This window comes from Heterodontus francisci, unplaced genomic scaffold (assembly GCF_036365525.1).
Source record: "Heterodontus francisci isolate sHetFra1 unplaced genomic scaffold, sHetFra1.hap1 HAP1_SCAFFOLD_236, whole genome shotgun sequence".
Classification (NCBI taxonomy): Eukaryota; Metazoa; Chordata; class Chondrichthyes; order Heterodontiformes; family Heterodontidae; genus Heterodontus; species Heterodontus francisci.
Window position 1 is genome coordinate 1,871,848 of NW_027141158.1, and position 22,686 is coordinate 1,894,533.

Sequence of the window (22,686 nt, forward strand, 5' to 3'; positions counted from 1 at the left end):
CATAAACATTCTCCACCGGGAGAAGTAAATACCTGATACGGAGCACATTTGCAATACAGACAAAGCAGTTTCCATTGAGATTTTCCCTAAAGCTGCAGTGAATGAGCTGAACCGCAGGAAATTTCGCAATCTTAATCCAACTCTCCATTCATCAACCCAACAACCGCTGCCAGGCATGTACTGTCAGCCTAGCTGTCCACCTGCAATGATCGCTTGGCCTCAGATCTGATATATTACACAGATTGTGAAGCTGAGACTGGGGAGCAGGGGAGGAAGGGAGGCAGGTTTCTCAGCCTTGGGGAGCCGAAGTAATGGGTCCACAGTTTTTGGGAGTATCACAAAGAGGAAACAGCTCTGTAAGATCCCACCGCTGCGTGCGCATTGCCATTTACATTTTGGCAAACGTGAAGAAAGTGAAATGCACAGAATATTAAACAAAAGAGCTAAGATAGTTCAGGAAGCAGTTGCAACGATTAAACTCAGCACCGTAGAACTATTGGAAGAAAAGCGCCGAGTTTTCCTGAAATCCTGACCAGTTACTGTAAGGAGGATAGTGATAGAATTCAAGAGGACAAAGAGATTCTGGTGAAATGGGCGGACAGGTGGCAAATGCAATTTCATGCAGAGAAGTGTGAACTGATACAATCTGGTTGGAACAAGGAGGAGAGGCGATATCACAGAATCACTGAACTGTTAAAGTGCGGAAGGGGGTTATTCGGCCCATCATGTCTGTATGGGCTCTTTGAAAGAGACATACACTCAGTTCCATTCCCCTCTCTCCATACAATCTTCCTTTTCATAGAACTGTCTAATTCTCTTTTGAATGCTTCAACTGAACATGTCTCCGCCACGTTCTCAGGTAAATATTGCAGATCTGAAACACTCGCTGCATGAAACATATTTCCCTCATGTCACTTTTACTTCTTTTACCAAATGCTTTGTATCGGTGCCCTCTCCTTCTCGATCCTTTCACCAGTGGAAACAGTTCCCACCCTGTAAGTGGGATCTTACAGGGCATTTTCCTCTTGTGATACCCATAATTACTGCGGACCCATTACTACGGCTCCACGAGGCTGAGAAACCTCCCTCCCTCCCCTGCTCCGCAGTCTCACCTTCACAATCTGTGTACTATATCCGATCTGAGGACAAGCGATCATTGCAGATGGACAGCCGGGCTGACAGTACATGCCCGGTAGCGGCTGCTGGTTTGACGAATGGAGAGTTGGCTTGAGATTGTGACATTTCCATATAGTAGATAGAGAACCCTCATGATTTGGAATACCTCGATCAAATCAACTCTCCGCCTTCTCTTCTCCAAGGAAAACAGACATAACTTCTCCAATCTATCTTCATAACTGAAATTCCTCAATCCCTGGAACCATCCTCATGAAACGTCTCCATACTCTCTCCAATGCCCTCACATCTTTCCTCAAGTGCGGCCCCCAGATCTGAACCCAATACTCCAGCTGAGGCCGAACTAGTGTCTCATATAAGTTCTACATATCTTCCTTACTATTGTACTCCACGCACCTATTAATAAAGTCCAGGACACTGAACGCCTTATTAAACGCTCGCTCAACCTAGCCTGCCACCGTCAATGACTTAGCACTATTCAACCAAGGCCCCTCTGCTCCTGCAACCCCTTTAGAATTGAGCCCTTCATTTTATAATTTATCTCCATGTTCTTCCTACCAAAATGAATCACTTCATATTTCTCTGCATTGAACTTCATCAGCCACCTGCCTGCCCATTCCACTAACTTGTCAATGTCCTTTTGAAGATCCGCACTATCCTCCTCACAGTTCGCAATGCTTCCAAAATTTGTGTCATCTGCAAACTTTGAAATTGTGTCCTGTACACTATATAGATTGGGACCCGAATATTGAAGGATACATGGCATTTAGGAAGGACAGGAAGCTAGGAATAAGCAGAGGGGTCGCTCTGTTAAATAATGATGGTATTAGCACAATAGTGAGGGATGACCTAAGTTCAGCAGACCAGGATGTGGAAGTCGTTGGGGTAGAGATGAAAATTCATAAAGGCAATAGGTCACTTGTCAGAAGTGGTGCACAGGCCACCTAACCTTAAACACACTGTGGGACGGAGTATAAAGGAATAAATAATGGAAGCTTGTCCGAAAGGTACACCGATAATTATAGGGAGATTTTCACCTACATGTAGCTCGAAAAATCAGATGGCCGAAGTCGCCGAGATAAGGCGTACATAGAGTATTTTCGGGATAATTTCTTGGAATAATACGCTGCGGTGCCAACCAGAGAGCAGGCAATCCTGGACCTGGTATTGTGCCACGAGATACCAATAATTAATGACCTCATAGTTAAGGCGCCCTTAGGATGCAGCGATCATGATATGATTGAATTTTACATTCAGTTTGAGGGAGAGAAGAGTGGGTCCATGACTAGTACTTTAAATAATGGCAATTATGAGGGCATGAACGCAGAGCTAGCTAAAGTGAACTGGCAAATCAGGTTAAGGGATAATAGAGATGCAGTGGGAGATATTTAGGGGAATATTTCAGAATATACAGAGTAGATACAATTCAATGAGAAAGAAACATTCCAAGAGTGGGACCGCAATCTGTGGTTAAGTAAAACAGTTGAAGTTCGTATCAAACTTAAAGAAAAAGCCTATAATTGCACAAAAATGGGAGGAGGCAGGTCAGATGATTGGGCAGAATATATACAAAAAAGCAAATAACGACTAAAAGATTGATAAGGAAGGTAACATTAGAGTACCAGAGAAAGCTAGATAGAAATATAATGACAGATAGTAAGGGTTTATATAGATATGGTTCAAAAAAGAAAAGAGTTAACCAAGTGAGCGTTGATCCTGTAAAAAATAAGTCTGGGGAATTAATTATGGGTAATAAGGAGATGGCAGGTGAATTGAACAGATATTTTGCATCGGTCTTCAATATTGAGGGTAAAGGTAACATCCCAGTATTAGCTGTAAGTCAGGAAATGGAAGGGAGGAAAGAACTCAAAAAAGTTACAATCACCAGGGAAATGGTACTGAGCAAATTGTTGGAACTGCGAGCTGACGGGTCCCCGGGTCCTGATGGACTTCATCCTGAGGTGTTAAAAGAAGTAGCTAGTGAGATAGTTGATGCGTTAATTTTAATTTTCCAACATTCCCTGGATTCGGGGTAGGTTCTTTTAGTTTGGAAAATAGCAAATGCAAAGCCTTTATTCAGAAAGGAAGGGATTTATAAAGCAGGAAACTACAGGCAACTTACTTGAACATTTGTCTTGGGAAAATGTTACAAACTATTATTAAAGATGTTACAGCAGGGCATTTAGATGAATTCAAGGTCATCAGGCAGAGTCAACATATTTTTGTGAAAGGGAAATCACGTTTAAGCAAGTGATTGGAGTTCTTTGAGGGAGTTGCAAGTGCTGTGGATAAAGGGAAACCGCTCGATATATTGTACTTAGATTTCCAGAAGGCATTGATAAGTTGCCATATCAAAGGTTATTGCAGAAAATAAAATCTCATGGTGTAGGGGGTGACATATTGGCATGGATAGAAGATTGGGTAGCTAACAGGAAGCAGAGAGTAGGCATAAATAGCTCATTGTCTGGTTGGCAAGATGTAATGAGTGGTGTGCCACAGGGATCTGTGCTGGGACATCACATTTTCACAATTTATATCAATGACTTGGAGGAAGGGACCGAAGGTATGGTTGCTTAATTTGCTAATGACACAAAGATAGGTAAGAATGTAACTTGTGAAGAGGACATAAGGAGTCTGCAAACGGATATAGATAGGTTATGTGAGTGGGCAAAGACCTGTCAAATGGAGTTTCATGTGGGAAAGTGGGAAATTGTCCATCGTGGCAGCAAGAATAGAAGAGAAGCATATTATATAAATGGTGAGAGATTGCAGAGCTCTGAGATGCAGAGGGATCTGCGTGTCCCAGTGTATGAATCTCAAAACATTTGTATGCAGGTACAGAACGTAATTAAGAAAGCTAGTAGAATGTGATCATTTATCGTGAGTGGAATTGAATACAAAAGTAGGGAGGCTATGCTTCAGCTATACAGATTATTGCTGAGACCACATCTGGAGTATTGTGTACAGTACTGGTCTCCTTATTTAAGGAATGATGTATATGCCTTGGAGGCAGTACAGTGAAGGTTTACTAGACTAATATCTGGAATGGGTGACCTGTTGTACGAGGAAAGATTTGACAGACTAGGCTGGTATCCGCTGGAATTTAGAAGAGTAAGAGGCGACTTGATTGAAACATATAAAATCCTGAGGGGTCTTGACAGGGTGGATGTGGAAAAGATGTTTCCCCTGGTGGCAGAATCTCGAACTAGGGGTCACAGTTGAAAAATAAGGGGTCGCCCATTTAAGACAGCGATGAGGAGAATTTCTATCTCTCAGAGAGTCGTGAGTCTTTGTAATTTTCTTCTTCAAAAGGCAGTGGAAGCAGAGTCTTTGATTTTTTTAAAAACAGAGGTAGATAGATTCTTGATAACCAAGGGGGTGGAAGGTTATCGTGGGTAGGTGGAAATGTGGAGAAATCAGTACAGCCGTGAACTTATTGAATGGTGAAGCAGGTTCGAGGGATCGAGTGGCCTACTCCTGGTCCTAACTAGTATGTTCATCCGTATGTTCGTATATAACAGGGTATATCTAAAACATCCTCTTTATTAATGTTAAACCCCTCTAGTATGTGAATTACCAGCTCTTTTACCATTGCCTGAGGTGTATCTTCTTCCTTGGTAAAGAAAGATGCAAAGAGTTCAGTTAATAGCTCAGCTATATTAAATCCCCTTTCTGGTCCCTGATCGGCCCCACTCCTCCTTTTACCAACTTTTTGCTAGTTATCTGTCTATAAAAAATATTGGAACTTCTTTTAATGCTAGTTGCCAGTCTCTTTTAAAGGGTACAGTTCTAAAGTGACTGCAGGACGAGAGTGATCTGGGAGTATTTGGGATCAAATAGTTGAATGTCGCAGGGCAGGTTGAGAAAGTGGTTAATAGGGATGTTGGTCTTTTTAAATAGAGGCATGGAGTACAAAAGTAAGGAAGTTATTATGAACCTTTGTGAAACACTGGCTTCACCTCAACTGATCGATTGTGTACAATTCTGAATATGGCACTTTAGTAGAATGTGAATGCTTAAGAGTGTGTGCAGAAAGGATTTACAAGGAATGTTCAAGGGATGAAAGACTTCAGTTATAATGATAGATTGGAGAAGCTGTGGTTGCTCTCCTTCAAACAGAGAAGGCTGCGAGGAAATTTGATTGAGGTTATTCAAAATCACGAGTGGTCCAGACAGAGTAGATAGAGAGGAACTTTTCCTCTTGGCAGAAAGGTCAATAACCTGAGGCCACTGTTATAAGGTGGATGGGAAAAGAACCAACCGTGACATGAGGAAAGACTTATTAACGTAGTGAGTGGTTAGGATCTGGAATGTTCTGCCTGCGAGTCTGATGGAGACAGATTCAATTGTGGCTTTCAATATGGAATTGGACAAGCACCTGAAGAGAAAATCTTTGCATGTCTATGTAGAAAGGGCAGAAGCATAGGACTAGTGAGGTGCTCTTACAGATATCCAGCATGGACACAACGGGCTGAATGGCCTCCTTCTGTGTTGTAAACATTCTATGATTATATGCTGACTGCTGCAGCTTGTTAGTCGCAAACTGTCTGTCCAGTTTTTAAACTTAAAACTGTGAATGTGGTTGCAGGGTAATTAATTGCATACGAAGGGCTTTGAAGGGTGATCAAGACAGACTGTAGCAAACTGGCTACAAAACAGTCAACAAATTGTGGGTTAAAGGTAGTTATTCAGACTGACAAAAGTTGAGAAGTATTGTGTGACAATTCATGTCAATGGGTTAGCGCTGTGCAAATGCGTTCTATTGTTTGGTCCATTCCGAAGATTACGGCACACAACATTAAGAAGCGGCTGAGCACGCAGCACAAAGCAAAAGTTAAAGGCCTGATAACACTCCAGCTGTAGTGCTGAAGATCAGTGCTCTAAAACTAGCGACAACTCTAGCCAAGCTGATCCAGTACAGTTACAGCAGTTACAGCACTAGGATTCAACTGATATGGTGTGAAGTTGCTCAGTTGCACACTGCCTAGAAAAGTAGGGAAACACTGACTGGTTAGTACCCAATCAACCTCCTCCCAATCAACACCAAATCTTTCCTTGTGCTGGGTGTGACTCCCCTTTCAACGTATCTCTCTTTAATAAAACTCATTTTTTTTTGTATTTTCCAGAGCTTTGTTAACCTGTATTGCTATTTTATTGATTTTTATATCTGCACCCCTGAGTCCCATTGCTCCGCGACACAATTTAGATTATCATTGTCCAAGGAGTATGGGTTCTCAGTCTTCCTACCCAAATGTGTAAGTGCACATTTATCTGCATGAAAATTCATTTACAATTTCGTTAACATGAAGTATTTTTCTCACAATCTGCCTTTGTATTAACTATTGCTCCAAGTCAATGTCATTAGTGAATATTACAATTGTACGTCCTTTTTCTGCGTCGAAATCATTTATGTTAAATATGAACAACAGTACTCCCAGCACCAGTTCTTGTCACACAATACTTCTTGCCCAGTTCTAACTGCTGATACAGTGACGGCGACTGGGTAAGTTATAAATAAATAAAGGCACATTTTAAAGATTATAGTCCTGTCACATTATAAGCAGTAGTGATACAGGAAACCCAGCATCATCAGTTTTGAACAGAATCTGAGAACGGCTCGTGCCAGATCTGTGATTAATCAGATGCGTATTGAAATAAAAATCTATGTATTATTGTGATTATTAACGTATTATGCTAATTATGATATAATATGCTTATTAAGATCACAGATATCCTCGACTAACATCCGGAGACTCCCCATGCTCAGGCAGACTGGAGATCCAGTACGGTGAAAACTGGGGAACAGTGTGTGACCTTGACTGGGATTTGAAAGACGCCAATGTGGCCTGTAATCTGCTTCAGTGTGGAGTCGCCGTGTCGGTGCCAAGATATGCTCATTTTGGAGAGGGCATTGGGCTCGTACGGTCTGATATCTTTGACTGCACTGGAAATGAGACCAGTTTATTGGACTGCCGTCTTTTTCAAGGAAATCAGCAGGAGTGCAGCCACAGGAACGATGCCAGTGTGATCTGTTCCGGTGAGTACAGACTTACTGAAAAGCAGGCAACTCCCTGCTTAATATGTGGAAAACTGAGGAAGGTGGCATTCCCATGTTTCTGTCTGAAAGGTTCATATCTAAACTAGTCATTATAGTTTATTATTACTGCTAAAGGTCTGGTGTAACGTGGTACAAAATACCCACAATTACTGGTAAACAAGATGGTTCTGAATCTTAACATTTATTTTGCAAGAAGCAGAATTTTCGCAAGTTTGTTTACCACTGCACCGAATGTATATTTAGAATTGAATATTGGCTGCAACAGTTGGGAGTTGACTAAATGAATATGCACTGGCCTATTTCGATACTTTAATTTGAACACCACGAATGATCCGACATTACAATAGCCTTCTGATCCTCCCTGCCCACGTTAGTATTCTTATCATACAGTACTGAAGCAGGCCCTTCGGCCCACCGACTGTCTGTCGACCAACAACCACCCATTTCTACTGATCCTACATTACCTACCACTCTCCTTGCACCTACCCACAGTCGGGTTAATTTACAATGGTCAATTTACTTTCGACCTGCAAGTCTTTCACTGTGAGATGAAACCAAAGCACGCGGCAGAACCCCACGCATTCACAGGGAGAACATGCAAACTCCGCACAGACAGCACCCAGAACTGAACCCAGGTCACTGGAGCTGTGATGCAAACCACTGCTCCACTGTGCCCACGTTAACACTAACTGAACGGCAGGGTATAAAAGCACGGCTGTACTCCAGCACTGCTCAGTGCAATCAGGCCAGAATTGAAAGATTACAAAGTTATTTTATAGAAAGTGTGTATTTTACCCGCTAAATATGACAGGATCGGACACATATCCACATTATCAGTACAGAGCTTTCAGTTGCACTAGCCTGTTCGATCATTCAGTTAGATCATACCTGATATGTTCTTCAAGTCTCTTTACCTGGCTTTGACCCAGATTCCTTGATACACCGAGCTTAAAAAAATCTATCAATATTAGTCTTGAAAATTTAGATTAGATGTAACATCCACAGCTCTTTACTTTGGACGTTGTTAGGGAAAGTTCCAGATTGCCGCTGTTTTTATCGAAAAATGTGTTTCCTAATTGTTCTTTGAGGCCCAACTATCTTCTGGTGCTTCGTCAGTTACCTTCCCACCATCAAAATGTCAGAAGTTGGGCTTTTTGCTGAGAATTGCATGGTCTTTAGTTCCATTCACAATTCCTTGGATTAAGAAACAGTTCATGCCCAATTACATCAAGAATCCGGACATTATTTAGACTTGGGCTGATAGGTAGAAAGTAACACACTCACCACCTCCGTGTCAGTTAATGACTATTTCCAACAAGAGAGACAATATCATCTCCCCTAGCTATTATAATCAGTGAATTCACTACCACCATCAAATCCTACTGGGTGTTGTCATTGACAAGAAACTGAACTAGACCATTCACAATAATGTAGTGGCGAGTGGAGCAGGTCAGATGATCGGCATTCTGTGGCAAGTAGCTCACCTGCAGAATTCCCAAAGACTTTCCAGCAGCTGGAAGACATAGGCTGGGAATGTGAAAGGACATGACTCTTATAAATTTCAGGGAACCCAGCCACAGTTTGTGTAATCCTTCTTCATAATGAGGGGAGGCAATGGTGTGGTGCTAATGTCACTGGACTAGCAATCCAGAGTCCCAGGCTAATTCTGGGGACGCTGGTTCAATTCCCACCATCGCAGCTCGTGGAATTTAAATTCAGTTAATAAATCTGCAATTAAAAACTAGTCTCAGTAATGGTAACCATAAAACCATTGTCGATTGTTATTTAAAAAAATCTTGTTTCGTCATATCCTTAGGGGATGAAATCTGCCATTGTTACCTGGTCTGGCCGACATGTGACCAGAGACCTACAGCAATGCTGTTGACTCTTAACTGTCCTCTTACATAGCCTAACAAGTCACCCAGTTGTGAAAGGTAACGATGCATGAGCAATGAATGCTGGCCTTGCCGGCGACACCCACATCAAATGAATGAATAAAAAACAGAAACATTTGAAGCCAAGGAATCATTCTCGCATCTTTTATGCTGCACACTCTCCTTGGTCAACATATCCTTCCCAAAGCATATTGCCCATAGCTTAACATTACACCAGATGGGGCCTGACCAGTTTTTTTTTAGCTGCAGCATCATTTCTTCACCCTTGTATTCCATTCCTCTAGACATAAATCCCAGTATTCCATTGGCTGCTTTGATTTTCGTTCCTGTACTTTCCCATGACCCTGAAGTCTATTTTCCCTGTGCTGCATCCGGCTTTTCACCATGTAGAAAATACTGTAATCTTTTTAAGTCCAAATTGGACACCTCACGCTCACCAATATTGAAATAGTTTTACACAGTCACGGAATCTTTTTTTTTGTAAAGTTATGCTTAAAATATGCATGATTACAATATGGCTGATATTTTATTTCAATGGCAATATTGAGTATGTCAATTATATGTGGCTTTCTATCCAGAGATCTAAGTCATTAATAAATATGGTGAATAGTTGAGGTTCCTGTGGGACGGCGCCATCACATCCTGCCAGTTAGATGATCTGCCCATTATCCCTGCTGTCTATCTCCTGCCACTAAACAAACGTCCGAAGCAGGTCAATAATTTCCCTAAATTCTATGAGCTTCAAGTTTAGCCAACAATCAGTTACAAGAGATTTTGCTGAGTGCTTTCCGGAAGTTCATCTGAATAACATCCATTCAGGTTCCCCTGTTCTCTACTTTAGTTACCTCCACAAAATATTTGATCAGGTTCATCAAGCATGATCTACCTTTTACAAATCCACGCTGGCTCTCTCTGATTGGCTGTCACTTTTCAAGGTGATCAGACACTCCATCTTCAAATGTACACTCTAGTAATTTCCTGACAACTGCTGTTAGGCTAACCAATCTATAATTGCCTTGGTTCTCTCGCTAACCTTTCTTTAAATAGCAGTGTGACAATTGCAATTTTCTAATTACTGATCCAGCAGTTTGCTCTCAATCATTAACAAAGGGATGGAAGGTGTTGTTTACAGCGCTATCAAGCAGTACTTACCAATAAACTACTCACTGATGCTCAGTTTGGGTTTGTCGGACCCCTCAGCTTCAGACCACATCACACCCTTTGTACAAACATGTATGATAAAGCTGCATTCCAGATGACAGTGACTGCCCTCAATGTCAGGGCAGCATTTGTCCGACTGCGGCAACAAAGAACCTTAATAAAAGTTGTGTCCATGTAAATACTGATGCAACGAAATTATGCATAATTCCTGCCATTTCCTTATTTTCATTTATAATATCACAACTGTCATTGTAATGAGACCACATTGCTTTTAATGACAATATATTTCTGAAGTTATTGTAAAAGTTTTGTAGCTCTTGCGAACTGTTTTGTCATCCTTTGCTATTCTTTGTATCTCTGCCATTCACGAAGATCTGTGCATTTTTCTTTTTGTATTTTTGCATGTTTTTGGTCTCTTTTATACTTATGATGTTCTTGTGTCGTGCACGCCAGTCCATAATAGATGAGGTTGAGTTTGGAATTGGACCATTCAATGCGGTGGTCATTGAGTTGAGCTTCCTTGATGGCAGGCTTGTGCCGTTCACTGCGTCAAGGAAGCTATGGAGACCGATAAACACAAGACCTTCCCCCTAACAGTGACCTGTTCCTCGGTGAATATCAGGGTTTCCCTCCTCGAGAAACGCACAAGCACCTGCTGTGCAGCCAACAAACCACGACCAGAACAGTAGCATGGATTGACTTGCCACGATGCACAATAACTGACGAATCAGCAGCAAGAATAATGGCATATACTGACCTCTCATGGAATATAATTAACTGACCAAGAAAAAACAGAACAAGAACATGTAATAACCTATCAGTAGTAAGATCCTGCCCACATTCCCGTTCTGCACTGCATATAAACAGACTGCTTCCACCAATTACAATTATTTCTCCAGACAATGGGCAGAGTACATGGCCCAAAACGTCGTGGTCTGTCAGTATTTCTAACAACTGCTTTTTCAAGAAAGCAACTGCTGTTCTCAGCGCAAAGGCACGTGATGTAAAACCGTAAAATGGTCTGACTCAAATGTTGAATATTTTAGTTTTCTATTTCCCTGTAGCACCTAGATATGCTACATTTACAACTGTGCTCTACCCCCTCACCCCGCCCCCCACCAGCCTCCCCTCACCCATTTACTAGTTTAAGGTTCCTGTAACAACCCTATTTATCCTTTATTCTGGGACCCTGATCCCAACCCGATTCAGGTGCTTCACATTCCAACAGAATAGTTCTTTAATATCCCAGTACAGGTGCCAGGGTCCTTTGAAAGGTAACACCTCTTTCCAACATCATAACCTTCAAGCACGTGTTCATCTCCCTGATCGTTTATTTTTCCTATGCCAATGTGCAAGCGGCTTGTATAATAATCCAGATATTATAATCCTTGAGATCTTCTTTTATATTTCAGCTCCTGGTACTCTCCGAAAAGAACCTCTTGCCTACTCTTTGCAATGTTGTTTATGCCTAATTGGTCCACAACGACTGGATATTTCCACCCCAATCTTGCATTCTGATTTGAGATAACCCTCACTTCGCACAAGTTGGGAAAATACTGTGTGGGACTGTTAATGCCCTAATTATTGAATCACTTAAAAGTATCACATTATGCACCACTCCTCCTCCTTTTGAACAGCTTCCTATTCGAAGGTATCACGGTCAACATTGTGGCTGTCCTTCTAACAGTCTTCATCCTGATCTTCACAAATAGACAGTACTTTGTTCCTGTTCACTTCTGTATATCCTCGTTCTCCATTACATCTGGATTTCAAATCTGTACACTATAAGCTGCAACAACCTCATTCTGATCCTGCAGCTCTCGACAAGGTGTGACTGAAATCTGCAGCAAACTGTCAAATACTCTTCTTGCTATCATATGTGTTGGTGTTTTTCCAATTCCCACAACAGCTCTATGATCCTGAGCCAGAGAGGTTCCAGGTTGAGATATCTACTACAGACAAGTTCCCTCGGTTCAGTTCCATTCTCGACAAATTCCAATATCCAGAAAAAAACCTGCTCTGCCAGAACTTAGTCTGTCTTTATTTTAGAGGTAAAATTATTTGTTGATGCATTTTAGCTTTAACACTATTTTACTGGTTAGCTAACGCCGAAACACTAAGCACTCATCAATTAACATAGTCCGTATTTACAACTTACCCACGCCCTCTCACACTCTGACCTGACAATTGCTTCACTGAGTGAGTTTGTCCCTCTATTTGCCAGGTGTCTGTCTCTCAGCCCCTTCCAATAGGCTGTGCTACTGCTGGCTGTGGCGCTCTTTTAAACCGGTTGCTCTAGTCACTGACTCCAGTTTAACAGACAAAACAGAACACCTCCATCCGAACGCTCACCCTCTACTACCTAGAAGGACGAGGACAGCAGATGCATGGGAACACCATCTGCATGTTCTCCTCCGAAGCACACACCATCCTAATTTGGAACTATATAACCGGTCCTTCACTGTCGCTGGGTCAAATCCTGGAAGTCCCTTGCTAACAGTACTGTGAGTGTACTGAAAGCGCATGCACTGCAGTGGTACAAGAAGGCGGCTCACCACCATCTTTGCAAGGGCAGTTCGGGATTGGCAATAAATGCTGTCCGAGCCCGAAATTCCCACCCCCTGTGAAAGAATAAAAAATACTTCCTTTTACCCCTCTGCACCGAATTCTTACTCTGAGCAAACTCTAACTTCCCACTATGTTCATAATGTATTCAGTTAACATTGCAATCTTTGTTTACACTCTGCCTTACCAGAAGTCTAAATATAGAATCATAGAAAATAGGAGTAGGCGTAGGCCAGACAGCCCTTTGGAGCCTGCTCCGCCATTCAAAAAAAGTAATGGCCTATCATCTAATTCAGTACTCTGTTCCCGTTTTTCCCCATATCACTTGATTCCTTTTGTATTAAGAAAGATATCTATCTCCTTCTTGAATATATTTAGAGATCTGTCATCCACTGCCTTCTGTGGTAGAGAATTCCACAGGTTCACCACCTTCTGAGTGAAGACATTTCTCCTCATCTCGGTTCTAAATAGCATACTCCATATCCGGAGACTGTGACCCGTGGTTTTGGACTCTCCAGCCATCGGGAACATCCTCCCTGCATGTAGCCTGTCTAGTACTGTTCGAGTTTTATAGGTTTCTCTGAGATCCTCTCTCATTCTTCTAAACTCTAGTGAATATAGTCCGAGTCGATCCGATCTCTCTTCATACGTGAATCCTGCCATCCCAGGAATTAGCCTTGTAAATCTACTTTGCACACTCTTAATGGCAAGGGCATCCTTCCTCAGATAAGGAGACCAAAACTGCACACAATGCTCTAGGTGTGGTCTCACCAAAGCCCTGTATAGGTGCAGTAACATCTTGCTCCTTTACTCAAATCATCTTGCAATGACGTCCAATATTATATGCTTTTTGAGGCACATTCGAGATACAACAGTCCAGACAGTTTCCAGCTGACAGTAATTACCCGAGTTCGCACAATCACAGCTGATTGACAGCTTACTGCTAACCTGACTTACCCTGTTAACTGCGAACAATGAACTGCCTTGCAGTTTGGTTTTTAATTCCAAGCGAATTGCTAAATGTTACGGCTAGATTTAAGTCTTAGCCACTAATTACCAAATTCCAAACTTCCCACTCTGCTGACAACACATGCAGCTAAAGGTACAGTCTATGCTTGCACACTTTGCCTTAACTCTACCTTACTGCATTGCAGAAGAACATTCCCCATGCAGGCAATTGCAGTTCAAGAGGACGGTCCTGACACCGGTTTCAAGGGCAAATAGAGTTGAGCAATAACTGCCACCTCTGCCAGAGATGTCCACATCCGCATAAAGAAAAGCAGCTCCGAAATGGGTTTGTTTTGTATTTGTTCTCCAGATCTTCTATAGCTCATCTATCAAACCCCTTAACCATTTTAAACACATCAACTAGATAAGCTGTAATCCTTCTAAACTAAATCTATTACAAACAAAGTTTATGCAACTTATCTTCATAATGTACCGTTTAAAGCATTGTTGCCATTCTAGTGACACTGTCCTGAACAACCTCCACAGCCAATGGTTTTGTGAAGTGCCGTGCCCAAACGTGACAACAGATACAACTGAATCATCACATCCTTCATCGTTTACATTCCAAAATCCAAGAGATAAAGACCAACAATCGATTAGCGTTTACAGGAAGAGCTGTTAATTTTTGAGTGTTCAGCCAACTTCTTAAAGAGGTCCTGTAGTAATTATTGTGATGAAAGTACACAGACCTGAAACATAACTCTCTTGCACTCTCCACAGATGCTGCTAGCCCTGCTCAGTATTTCCAATATTTTCTGTTTTATTTCAGGTTTCCAACATCTGCAGTATTTTGCTTTTGTGTTGCTGTGGTAATTCTAATTGTTTTTTGATAGATAATTTGTGTAAAGTATGGATAGATAATCGTGTACATAAGATTCAACTTTTATACCCATTTTCTATTTTGCTGTTTCTATGCAGAGGATGATTTATAAATTATTTGGATTTGGATTCGTTTCCAATACAGGGAAACATGGACCTCGATTGGTTGATGGGACGAACAGATGCTCTGGCCGGGTGGAGGTGCTGCATGGAGACCAGTGGGGGACGCTGAGTGACATGTACTTTGATCTGGAAGACGCCAACGTGGTCTGTGAGCACTTGCAGTGTGGGACAGTAACCTCAATCCCGGGAGGAGCTCACTTTGGGAAGGGAGCCGGTCCAGTGTGGAAGGAAAGTTACAGGTGTCGGGGGAATGAGACGCGATTGTGGGAGTGTCCTGTTTCATCCTGGGATCAGTTTAGCTGCTCCCATGAAAATGACGCCAGTGTCATCTGTACGGGTGAGTCATCTCAGTCAATTGAACTGAAATACACCAACTGTTCTGCTGTCAAGCATCATTAACTATTTCCACAGGTCGTTGATTCACTAGTTTTGCTGATCCCATGCTTCCTTCGACACTAAGATTCTGAGATGTGTTTGTCGGTTTATTGGTCTGAATTAAATTACAAATGAATCAAAGAGCTTCACTCCAGTAAACATTGAATACATACAATGTCTCGTGATTAGTACTTATCGCTCATATAATATCTCTTTTGTGGTAAATCTAGGGCATTATTCAAGGGCTATAGAATCAGCAATTTGCTCCCAGGACCACTGCCATAGAATGGAAATTTTGCTCGAGCATTGAAACTGTTCTCAATGTTGGCCGTTCAAATATGAATTATCATGGAATTCTCTGCAAAGATCAGCTGTGCAATAGAAAAAACTGTGAACTTGTTTCCAACTAAATAGCATGAGATAAATTTTAATTTCCATTACATTAAGGGCAATAAAATGATAGTGAGTGAAGTAACTCGTTATTTCACCAATATGCCATGTCTTTGATTATTTCACAAACTTGATGTAAATTACAATTCTCCCAGTTATCCCTCAACCAGCGCCCTCTTATAACAGATTATCTGCTCAGTTAACTGATCGCTGTCCGTTTGACATTGCTCAACGCAAATTGCTCCCACGTTTCACAATTTAAAATATAGGTAATAAAAACAGTAAGTGCTGAAAATACTCAGAAGTTCTGGCAGCATCTGCGGTGCAAGAAACAGAATCAACCTTACAGTTTGCAGATCTTTCATCAGAACTTAGAGATTTAACAGTTTTTAAAGAAAGGGGAAAGCAAGGAAAGAACGAAAGGAACAATCTGTGATATGGTGGAAGGCAGGAAGAATTAAATGGTAAATGGGACAATGCAAGGCAGAAAGAGATAGGAATGGGCCAAGTGAAAAACACATTTCGAGAGGAGCTGCAAATTGGAAGGCAAGACATCGTCCAAAAAAGGGGAGGGAATCTTTCCTGAAATTGCTGAATTCAGTGTTCATTCCAAAAGCCTGTAAAGAGTCTAGTGGAAAGAGGAAGTGCTGTTTCTCAAACTTATGTTAATCTTCATTGGAACTGTGTCGGAGAAAGAGGAGAGAGATGTCAGAGTGGGAGCAGAATAAATAATGAAAAGGACAGGCAACTGGAAGCTAAAGGTAAAGCTTGCAGACTGAACAAAGGTGTTGTGCAAAGTAAGCACTCAATTATGTTTGGTGTCCCAATGTAAAGCAGACGGTATCATGATCAGTCAATACAGTGAATACAGTATACTAAAGAGAAGGCAGTACAAGAAAATCGCTGTTTCACTTGGAAGCAGTATTTGGCGGCTTGGATGGTGAGAAAGGTGGAGGTAACAGGGCAGTGGCTGCACCTCCTGCGCATTCATGGGAAGGTCCTGGGGGAAGGGGTGCTGAGAATGATTGAAGAGTGAATCAGAGTGCCACAGAGCGAATGGTCCCTTCAGAATGTTAAACGTGGAGGGAAGGGGAAGATGTGCTTTGTCGTGGCACCACATTAAAGGTGGTGGAAATGGTGGAAGATGATCTGTTGAATATGGAAGCTGATGGAGTGGAAGATGAGGAGAATCAGAATCCTATCATTATTCCGGGAGGGGGAAAGGGTGAAAGCAGACGTTTGGGGAATGGAATGGACGTGCTTGAGGGCCCTGTCAACCATGGTGGGTGGATGAGGAGGTGAGGAGAGTCCTCGGTTGAGGAAAAAGGAATACATATCTGGAACCACTGGTATGGAAGTTTGCATCACCAGACATTGCAGATGGAGCAAGTGAAAAAATGTGATAGAGTAATTCGAAGAATCGGGGTGTGAGGAAGCATAGACAAGGTAACTGTGAGAGTCACTGGGTTTACTCTTTATATTAGTTAATAACCTATGCCCAGAAGCAGAGACAGAGATGTTGAGGAAGAGAATGGAAGAGTTGAAGATGGACCATGTGAATATAAGGAGGTTAAACTGGAAGAAAAGTTGATGATATTTTCAAGTACAGGGCGAGAGCTGGAATATCAGTGCATGTGGACAGGAGGACGGCCTTCAGTCCCTCGGCTATCACCTACAGTTCATTTTACCCTCTGTCCCCAGTTCAGCAACCGTAAGCTACTCGGTACGTCTCTAAAATGTATTTACAGAGAAAAGGTAATGGTGAAAATGATCTTTCAACAAGCCTTCTGAACAATGATGACAGGAATAGTAACCATTAATATTAATGACTTTTCGGGTGGCAGTAAATTCTGAGATATTTTGCTTCAGTTTCACCATTCTCAATCTGTTTCATGTTGTAGATGAAAATTGGTCACTAATTCTGACTAACGGGGGAAGCTGGTGTGATGGGAGAGTGGAGATTTACTACAATGGCAGCTGGGGGAGATTGCAGGATAGACACTGGACCCTGAATGATGCCAATGTAGTCTGTACACAGCTGGGTTGTGGTGAAGCGACAGCCGCTTATAACTATTCAAAGGACGGAGAGAGTGAAGGACCCATCTGGGTGAATGATGTCCAGTGTGAAGGAAACGAATTGCAGCTCCAGAACTGCATCTTATTCACATTGAATTCGTCTCTCACTGACAGTATGGATGTAGGGGTCCTGTGTTCAGGTAAGCAAATTCTTCACTGCTTTTACAAAAACATAAAAGTGAAATGTCTAATCTGCTGAGAAAAGTGATAATATCGGTTACTTGTTCCTGGGTTTCTCAAAGCAATAATTTCACTCGAGGAGAGTCGGAGAGGATGGTGGGCGGTCGGGGAGCTGGGGTGGTGTACAGAGAGAGAGGACACGGACACAATTAAACAGCAAGAACGTTTGTATTACAGAAATTTCAATTAACACATACATCACAAGGGGTTTAACAGGAATGTAAACGGAGAGAAAACTGACACAGAGCCAAACAAAGAGATGTTAGAGTGGGTGACGAAATGTTTAGTCAGATGAAAGCAAAATACTGCGGATTCTGGAATTCTGAAACAAAAACAAGAAATGCTGGATTCACTCAGCAGGTCTGGCAGCATCTGTGGCAAGAGAAGCAGAGTTAACGTTTTGGGTCAGTGACCAGAAACGTTAACTCTGCTTCTCCTTTCCACAGATGCCGACAGACCTGCTGAGTGATTCCAGCATTTCTTGTTATTGTTCTTAGTCAGATGGTTGGATTTGAAGAGCCGGAGACAAGGAAATATTTCTGGTGGAAATTCAGATCTGGGGGTTAGATGGTTAAAGGCAAAACTGAAAGTTGTGGGCAATTGAAGTGGGTGAAGTGCAACAAGCTGTATTCAGAAAAAAGCAGAGCTCCTGAAATGATTCAGGCTGGAGATGGTTATACTGATGCAGGGGGAGAGCATGAAGGTGTCTGAACATGAAGATCATATTTGGAAACTCTGGGTATTGATCGCAGGGAAACCAGTAGATCGTCGAGTGCCATGGCGTTCCTGAGAGGAGCTTCATGTAGGGAAGGCAACAAAACTTTGGATGAGCTGATGTTTCTGGAGGATGCAAGATGGGTGATCGCCCAGGAGAACATTGAAATATTCGATTCTGCAGGCAACAAAGCATGGGTGAGCATTTCAGCAGCAGATGGGCTGAGGCAGGAAGGGAGGTGAATGATGATAGAGGTGAAAGATAACGGCCTTATGAGAAAGAGAATACGGAATTGGATTCTCAGCTGTGGTATCAAATCCGGCGCCAAGCTTGCAATCAGTTCGACTGTATAGTATATAAGTGGAGGTAGCTGTGTGGGAGTTGGTCTGGTGCTAGTTTCATTGGATTGTGTATAAAAGTAGACAGATGTTTTGGACTAGACACTTTAAAGTTTCATTGTGTGGCATGTTAATGCATGCATGTGTTCTGGGGATGTTGCATTATGCAGAGTGTAGTTTAGTTTTGTTTAGACTGTGCCGACCATCAACCACCCATTTATAATAATCCTGCACTAATCCCATATTCCTACCACATCCCCATCTGTCCCATCTGTCCCTATATTTCCCTACCACGGCTAGGGGCAATTTATAATGGTCAATTTACCTGCCAACCTGCAAGTCCTTTGGCTTGAGTGTGGGCAGATGTTTTCGGGTTGTTCCAATGAACATTTATTTGCATACGACATGTGGAACTTACAACATATGAGATAGTTAATGATTCAGATTTGATACCGATTGGTTACAGTAAGCATTTTCTTCGGACACTGCGGAAATCAATACATTCCAGCGTTTCACGTCAGAAGTTTACAGTGCTGAATGGTTATTACACACTCAGTCACTGGACAGAGTCGAGTATGTCATCTTGTTCTTCAGTTAGGTAGATGTTAAGCTCCACCCAACATTTATGCCCACCTACAGAAGCCATGTGTCTTCTCCTTGTCTTCTACTTCTGTATCTGATGGGTCACATTGCTGATGTTTATTCTCCAAAGTGCCTGACGCAATTAGTCCAATCATTTTTGTCCAGTCCAGATTAAATACTGGTTTCTGTTCAGCCGGGAGGTCTGCACATCGACAGTTCAATTGCCCGTAGGCGCTTCCTGATCCTGTCCAACATTTTGCAGAGAGATCCTGTTTTCTGCCCTCTTTGGTCCGGTCCAACAGTCATATATTGATAGAATTAGTCGTTTAGTTCATTGATTTTTTACAGACAATCGCAATTGCTAATGTACCTCACATGTTTCGTTTGCTCATTTAACATAATTGCAGCAGTCTGTCTGGACAGACAGGTCTGCATCTTCTCTGTTCAGACATGCGGTTTATGTATCTAAAATTACTCAAATATATTCCTTGTCAAAGACAGAGTCCCATCCTTTCAAAGGTAAGTGATTCTCTTATGCAATTAATATTAAATTGATTTATGATAATGTTAATAATGTTATAATCAACACAACCCTAGAACGTAGTTCCACACGAAGATACTGCATATTGCAAGGCTGATGTTTAAGGGTAGGACTTGTGGACCTTACATTCTCCAATATGAAGTGGAGTAATAAAGTAATCATGAAGTAATAAATAGCATGGATTAAACTGCTGGTCTTGCCAGTGACACCAACATTCCCTGAAATAATTGAAAAACATAAAAAGGCACGGTGACATGTGGGGAACTATCTGGTAATATAATCCTGAATGTATCAGTCGCATAAAGCATCATTGGGTCCTCTTCATCTTCACTAAATCCTCCTGTTTGACAAAGATTATCCAGGAAGCCAAAGAAAACGCACAGCAAATATTCTCCATCATAAATCTTCCTCCTGAACCACTCCCCTGCCTCATCCACCTGAACTCCAAAAATAATTGAGAGGAGCTCATAGACTTTTTGTCACAAAGTTCAAAAACATCCGTTCAGTCACCTCCCTTTCTTCCCCAACCCATCAGGCCTAACTTCCTATCAGTTCCCACCTCCATCCCATACGATCACCCTGAATTCACATTTCTTGTTTCTCTCCTAGAATCCTTCACTCTCTCTCTGAACCTGTGCTGTTGATGGTATCCACATTTTGCTGTCTACACCTTATTTCTATTAAACTACTGAACACAAACATTCCCTTCCTGGGTTCCATATTAGCTGGCAATATTAACGATTCTCTTTCTCTCTCTCTCTCTCTACATTTTCAGGCTCCTCTCCATCAAATCAGCAGTCATCACACCTCTCCTCAGAAAGGAACCATTGACCACCTGTCCATGCAGGTTACTGCCCAGCTCCAACTGATCGTACCTCGCCAAAGTCCTTGAATGTGTTGTCGCCTCCCAAATCCATGCTCATCTTATATGAAGCTGCATGTTTCAATTACGCAAATCAATTTTCTATCCACACCACAGGCCGAAAACAAATGACATCCGAAGTGATTGTGACAAATATAAACGATTCCACCTCCTCTTTCTTGACTTGTCTCAAATTTTTATATGATTGATCATGAAATACTTGTCCAATTCCTCCCCATTAACACACGGCTGGGTGGGACTGCACTCAGCTGGTTCTAGTATTATCTGTACAGTCATGGTCAGAAAGTTGCCAGCAATGGTTTCTCTTCCTGCTTCTGCAAAGTCACCTATAGTGTCACCAGAGGATCGATCCTTTGACACTTCATTACTCATTTACATGCTGCCTTTCAGTGATATCCGCAAACAAAGCCTCAGTTTCCACATGTATCTCACTGTATCCAACTCTACCTCACATTCAACACTCTTGAGCCCTCCAATGCCTGTACACTGTGAGAATTCCAGGCTGACATTCAGTACTGCATCAGCAGAAAATTCCTGCAACTCAGTATTGAAAAGATAGAAACCATCAGTCCCCATCGCATGTTTCCTTGCTGCCAACTCCATTTCTCGCCATGCCAACTGTCTGTCACTCAGCCAGACAGCTTGTAATCTTGGTGTTATATTTGACCCCAGGGTGATCCTCCTATCAAATCTCCATATCCTCATTAACACTGTCTATTTTCACCTCCATGACATCACCCGCATTTGCCCTTATCTCGTCTTGTCGATAGCGTTGTTCCCTCCAGACTCGATGATGCTAATGCAATCCTGGCTGGCTTCACTAGTTACAACCTCTGTAAGCTCCGCTGTCTCGACCATTTGCCACTCAGGCATCTGCCCTCTGCCCACTGACCTACTTTGCCCAGCAACGAGAGGTTTTAAAATTCTCATCCTTGTTTTCAAATCCCTTCCTGGCCTCACAGCTCCTGTCTTTGCAATCGGCTCCAGACTGGCAGCTCCCAGTTCTGGCTTCTTGAGCATTCCTGGTTTTAATTGTGCACCATTGGCGGCCGTGCCTTTATTTGCGAAGGTCACATGCTCTAGAATTACTTGCTTAAATATCTCTGCCTGTCAACCAGTCTTTCCTGCTTTAAGACGTTCCATAAAAACTAACTCTTTGACTTAGCTTTTGGTCATCTGACCTAATATATTTTTCTGTGCTCTGTGTTAAAATGTCTTTGATATCACTCCTGTATCGCGCCTTGGGATGTTTAATTACGTTAATGGCGCTAGATAAATGCAAGTCACTTGTAATTGAAGATGAGGGAAATAGGAGATGGCAGTAAATGTCTGACCAAGATAACAAATTAGGGGAACATACATGGACAAGGAACAGATACAGTTATATAACATGAGTATAAATTAACTGTGAATCGTGTGAGTGATTGCCTGTTTGACACCGTACACAGCGTTCAAAACATAAAAGGGGAACTGGAGATCAGAACTTGTCAAAGCCAGATGTAATAGCATATCTGAAACATTGCCGTTCTTTACATTCTATGTAAGAAGTAAGTGTAAACAGATATTCTGTTGTATAGTTTTATTTACCTGTCACAGGTGCTTTTCACGTTCATTTTTTGAGCTGGTGATGGTAAAATCAGTTGTATTGAGTGATGATGTGAATGTCTATTGAAAGTATAATCCTCATGTACTGTTATCCAACAGACCACGTGCAGTTAAGGCTGTCTGACGGTGGAAGCCCATGTACTGGCCGAGTGGAGATTTATTACAATGGGACTTGGGGCTCAGTTTGTGATGATTCCTGGGATCTGGCGGACGCTGACGTGGTTTGCAAACAGCTGGG

At 42.1% G+C, this 22,686-nt stretch overlaps 1 protein-coding gene across 1 annotated transcript; it reads left to right on the forward strand.

The window, feature by feature from the left end:
• Positions 1-1,808: 1,808 nt before the first annotated feature.
• Positions 1,809-20,812, forward strand: LOC137362357 (scavenger receptor cysteine-rich type 1 protein M130-like). Its single transcript, XM_068026769.1, has 5 exons — positions 1,809-1,854; positions 6,941-7,171; positions 14,786-15,100; positions 17,430-17,744; positions 20,736-20,812. The coding sequence occupies exons 1-5, from the start codon at positions 1,809-1,811 to the stop codon at positions 20,789-20,791; spliced, it is 963 nt and encodes a 320-aa protein (XP_067882870.1). The 3' UTR covers positions 20,792-20,812.
• The last annotated feature ends 1,874 nt before the right edge of the window (positions 20,813-22,686 follow it).

Bases quoted from the DNA above. Each gene is read 5' to 3' on its own strand.
- LOC137362357 (XM_068026769.1), top strand. From the start codon at position 1,809: ATGCTTCCAAAATTTGTGTCATCTGCAAACTTTGAAATTGTGTCCT. The intron at 1,855-6,940 runs GTACACTATATA...ACTGGGGAACAG, and splicing joins AAACTTTGAAATTGTGTCCT to TGTGTGACCTTGACTGGGAT. The intron at 17,745-20,735 runs GTAAGCAAATTC...CTACATTTTCAG, and splicing joins TGTAGGGGTCCTGTGTTCAG to GCTCCTCTCCATCAAATCAG.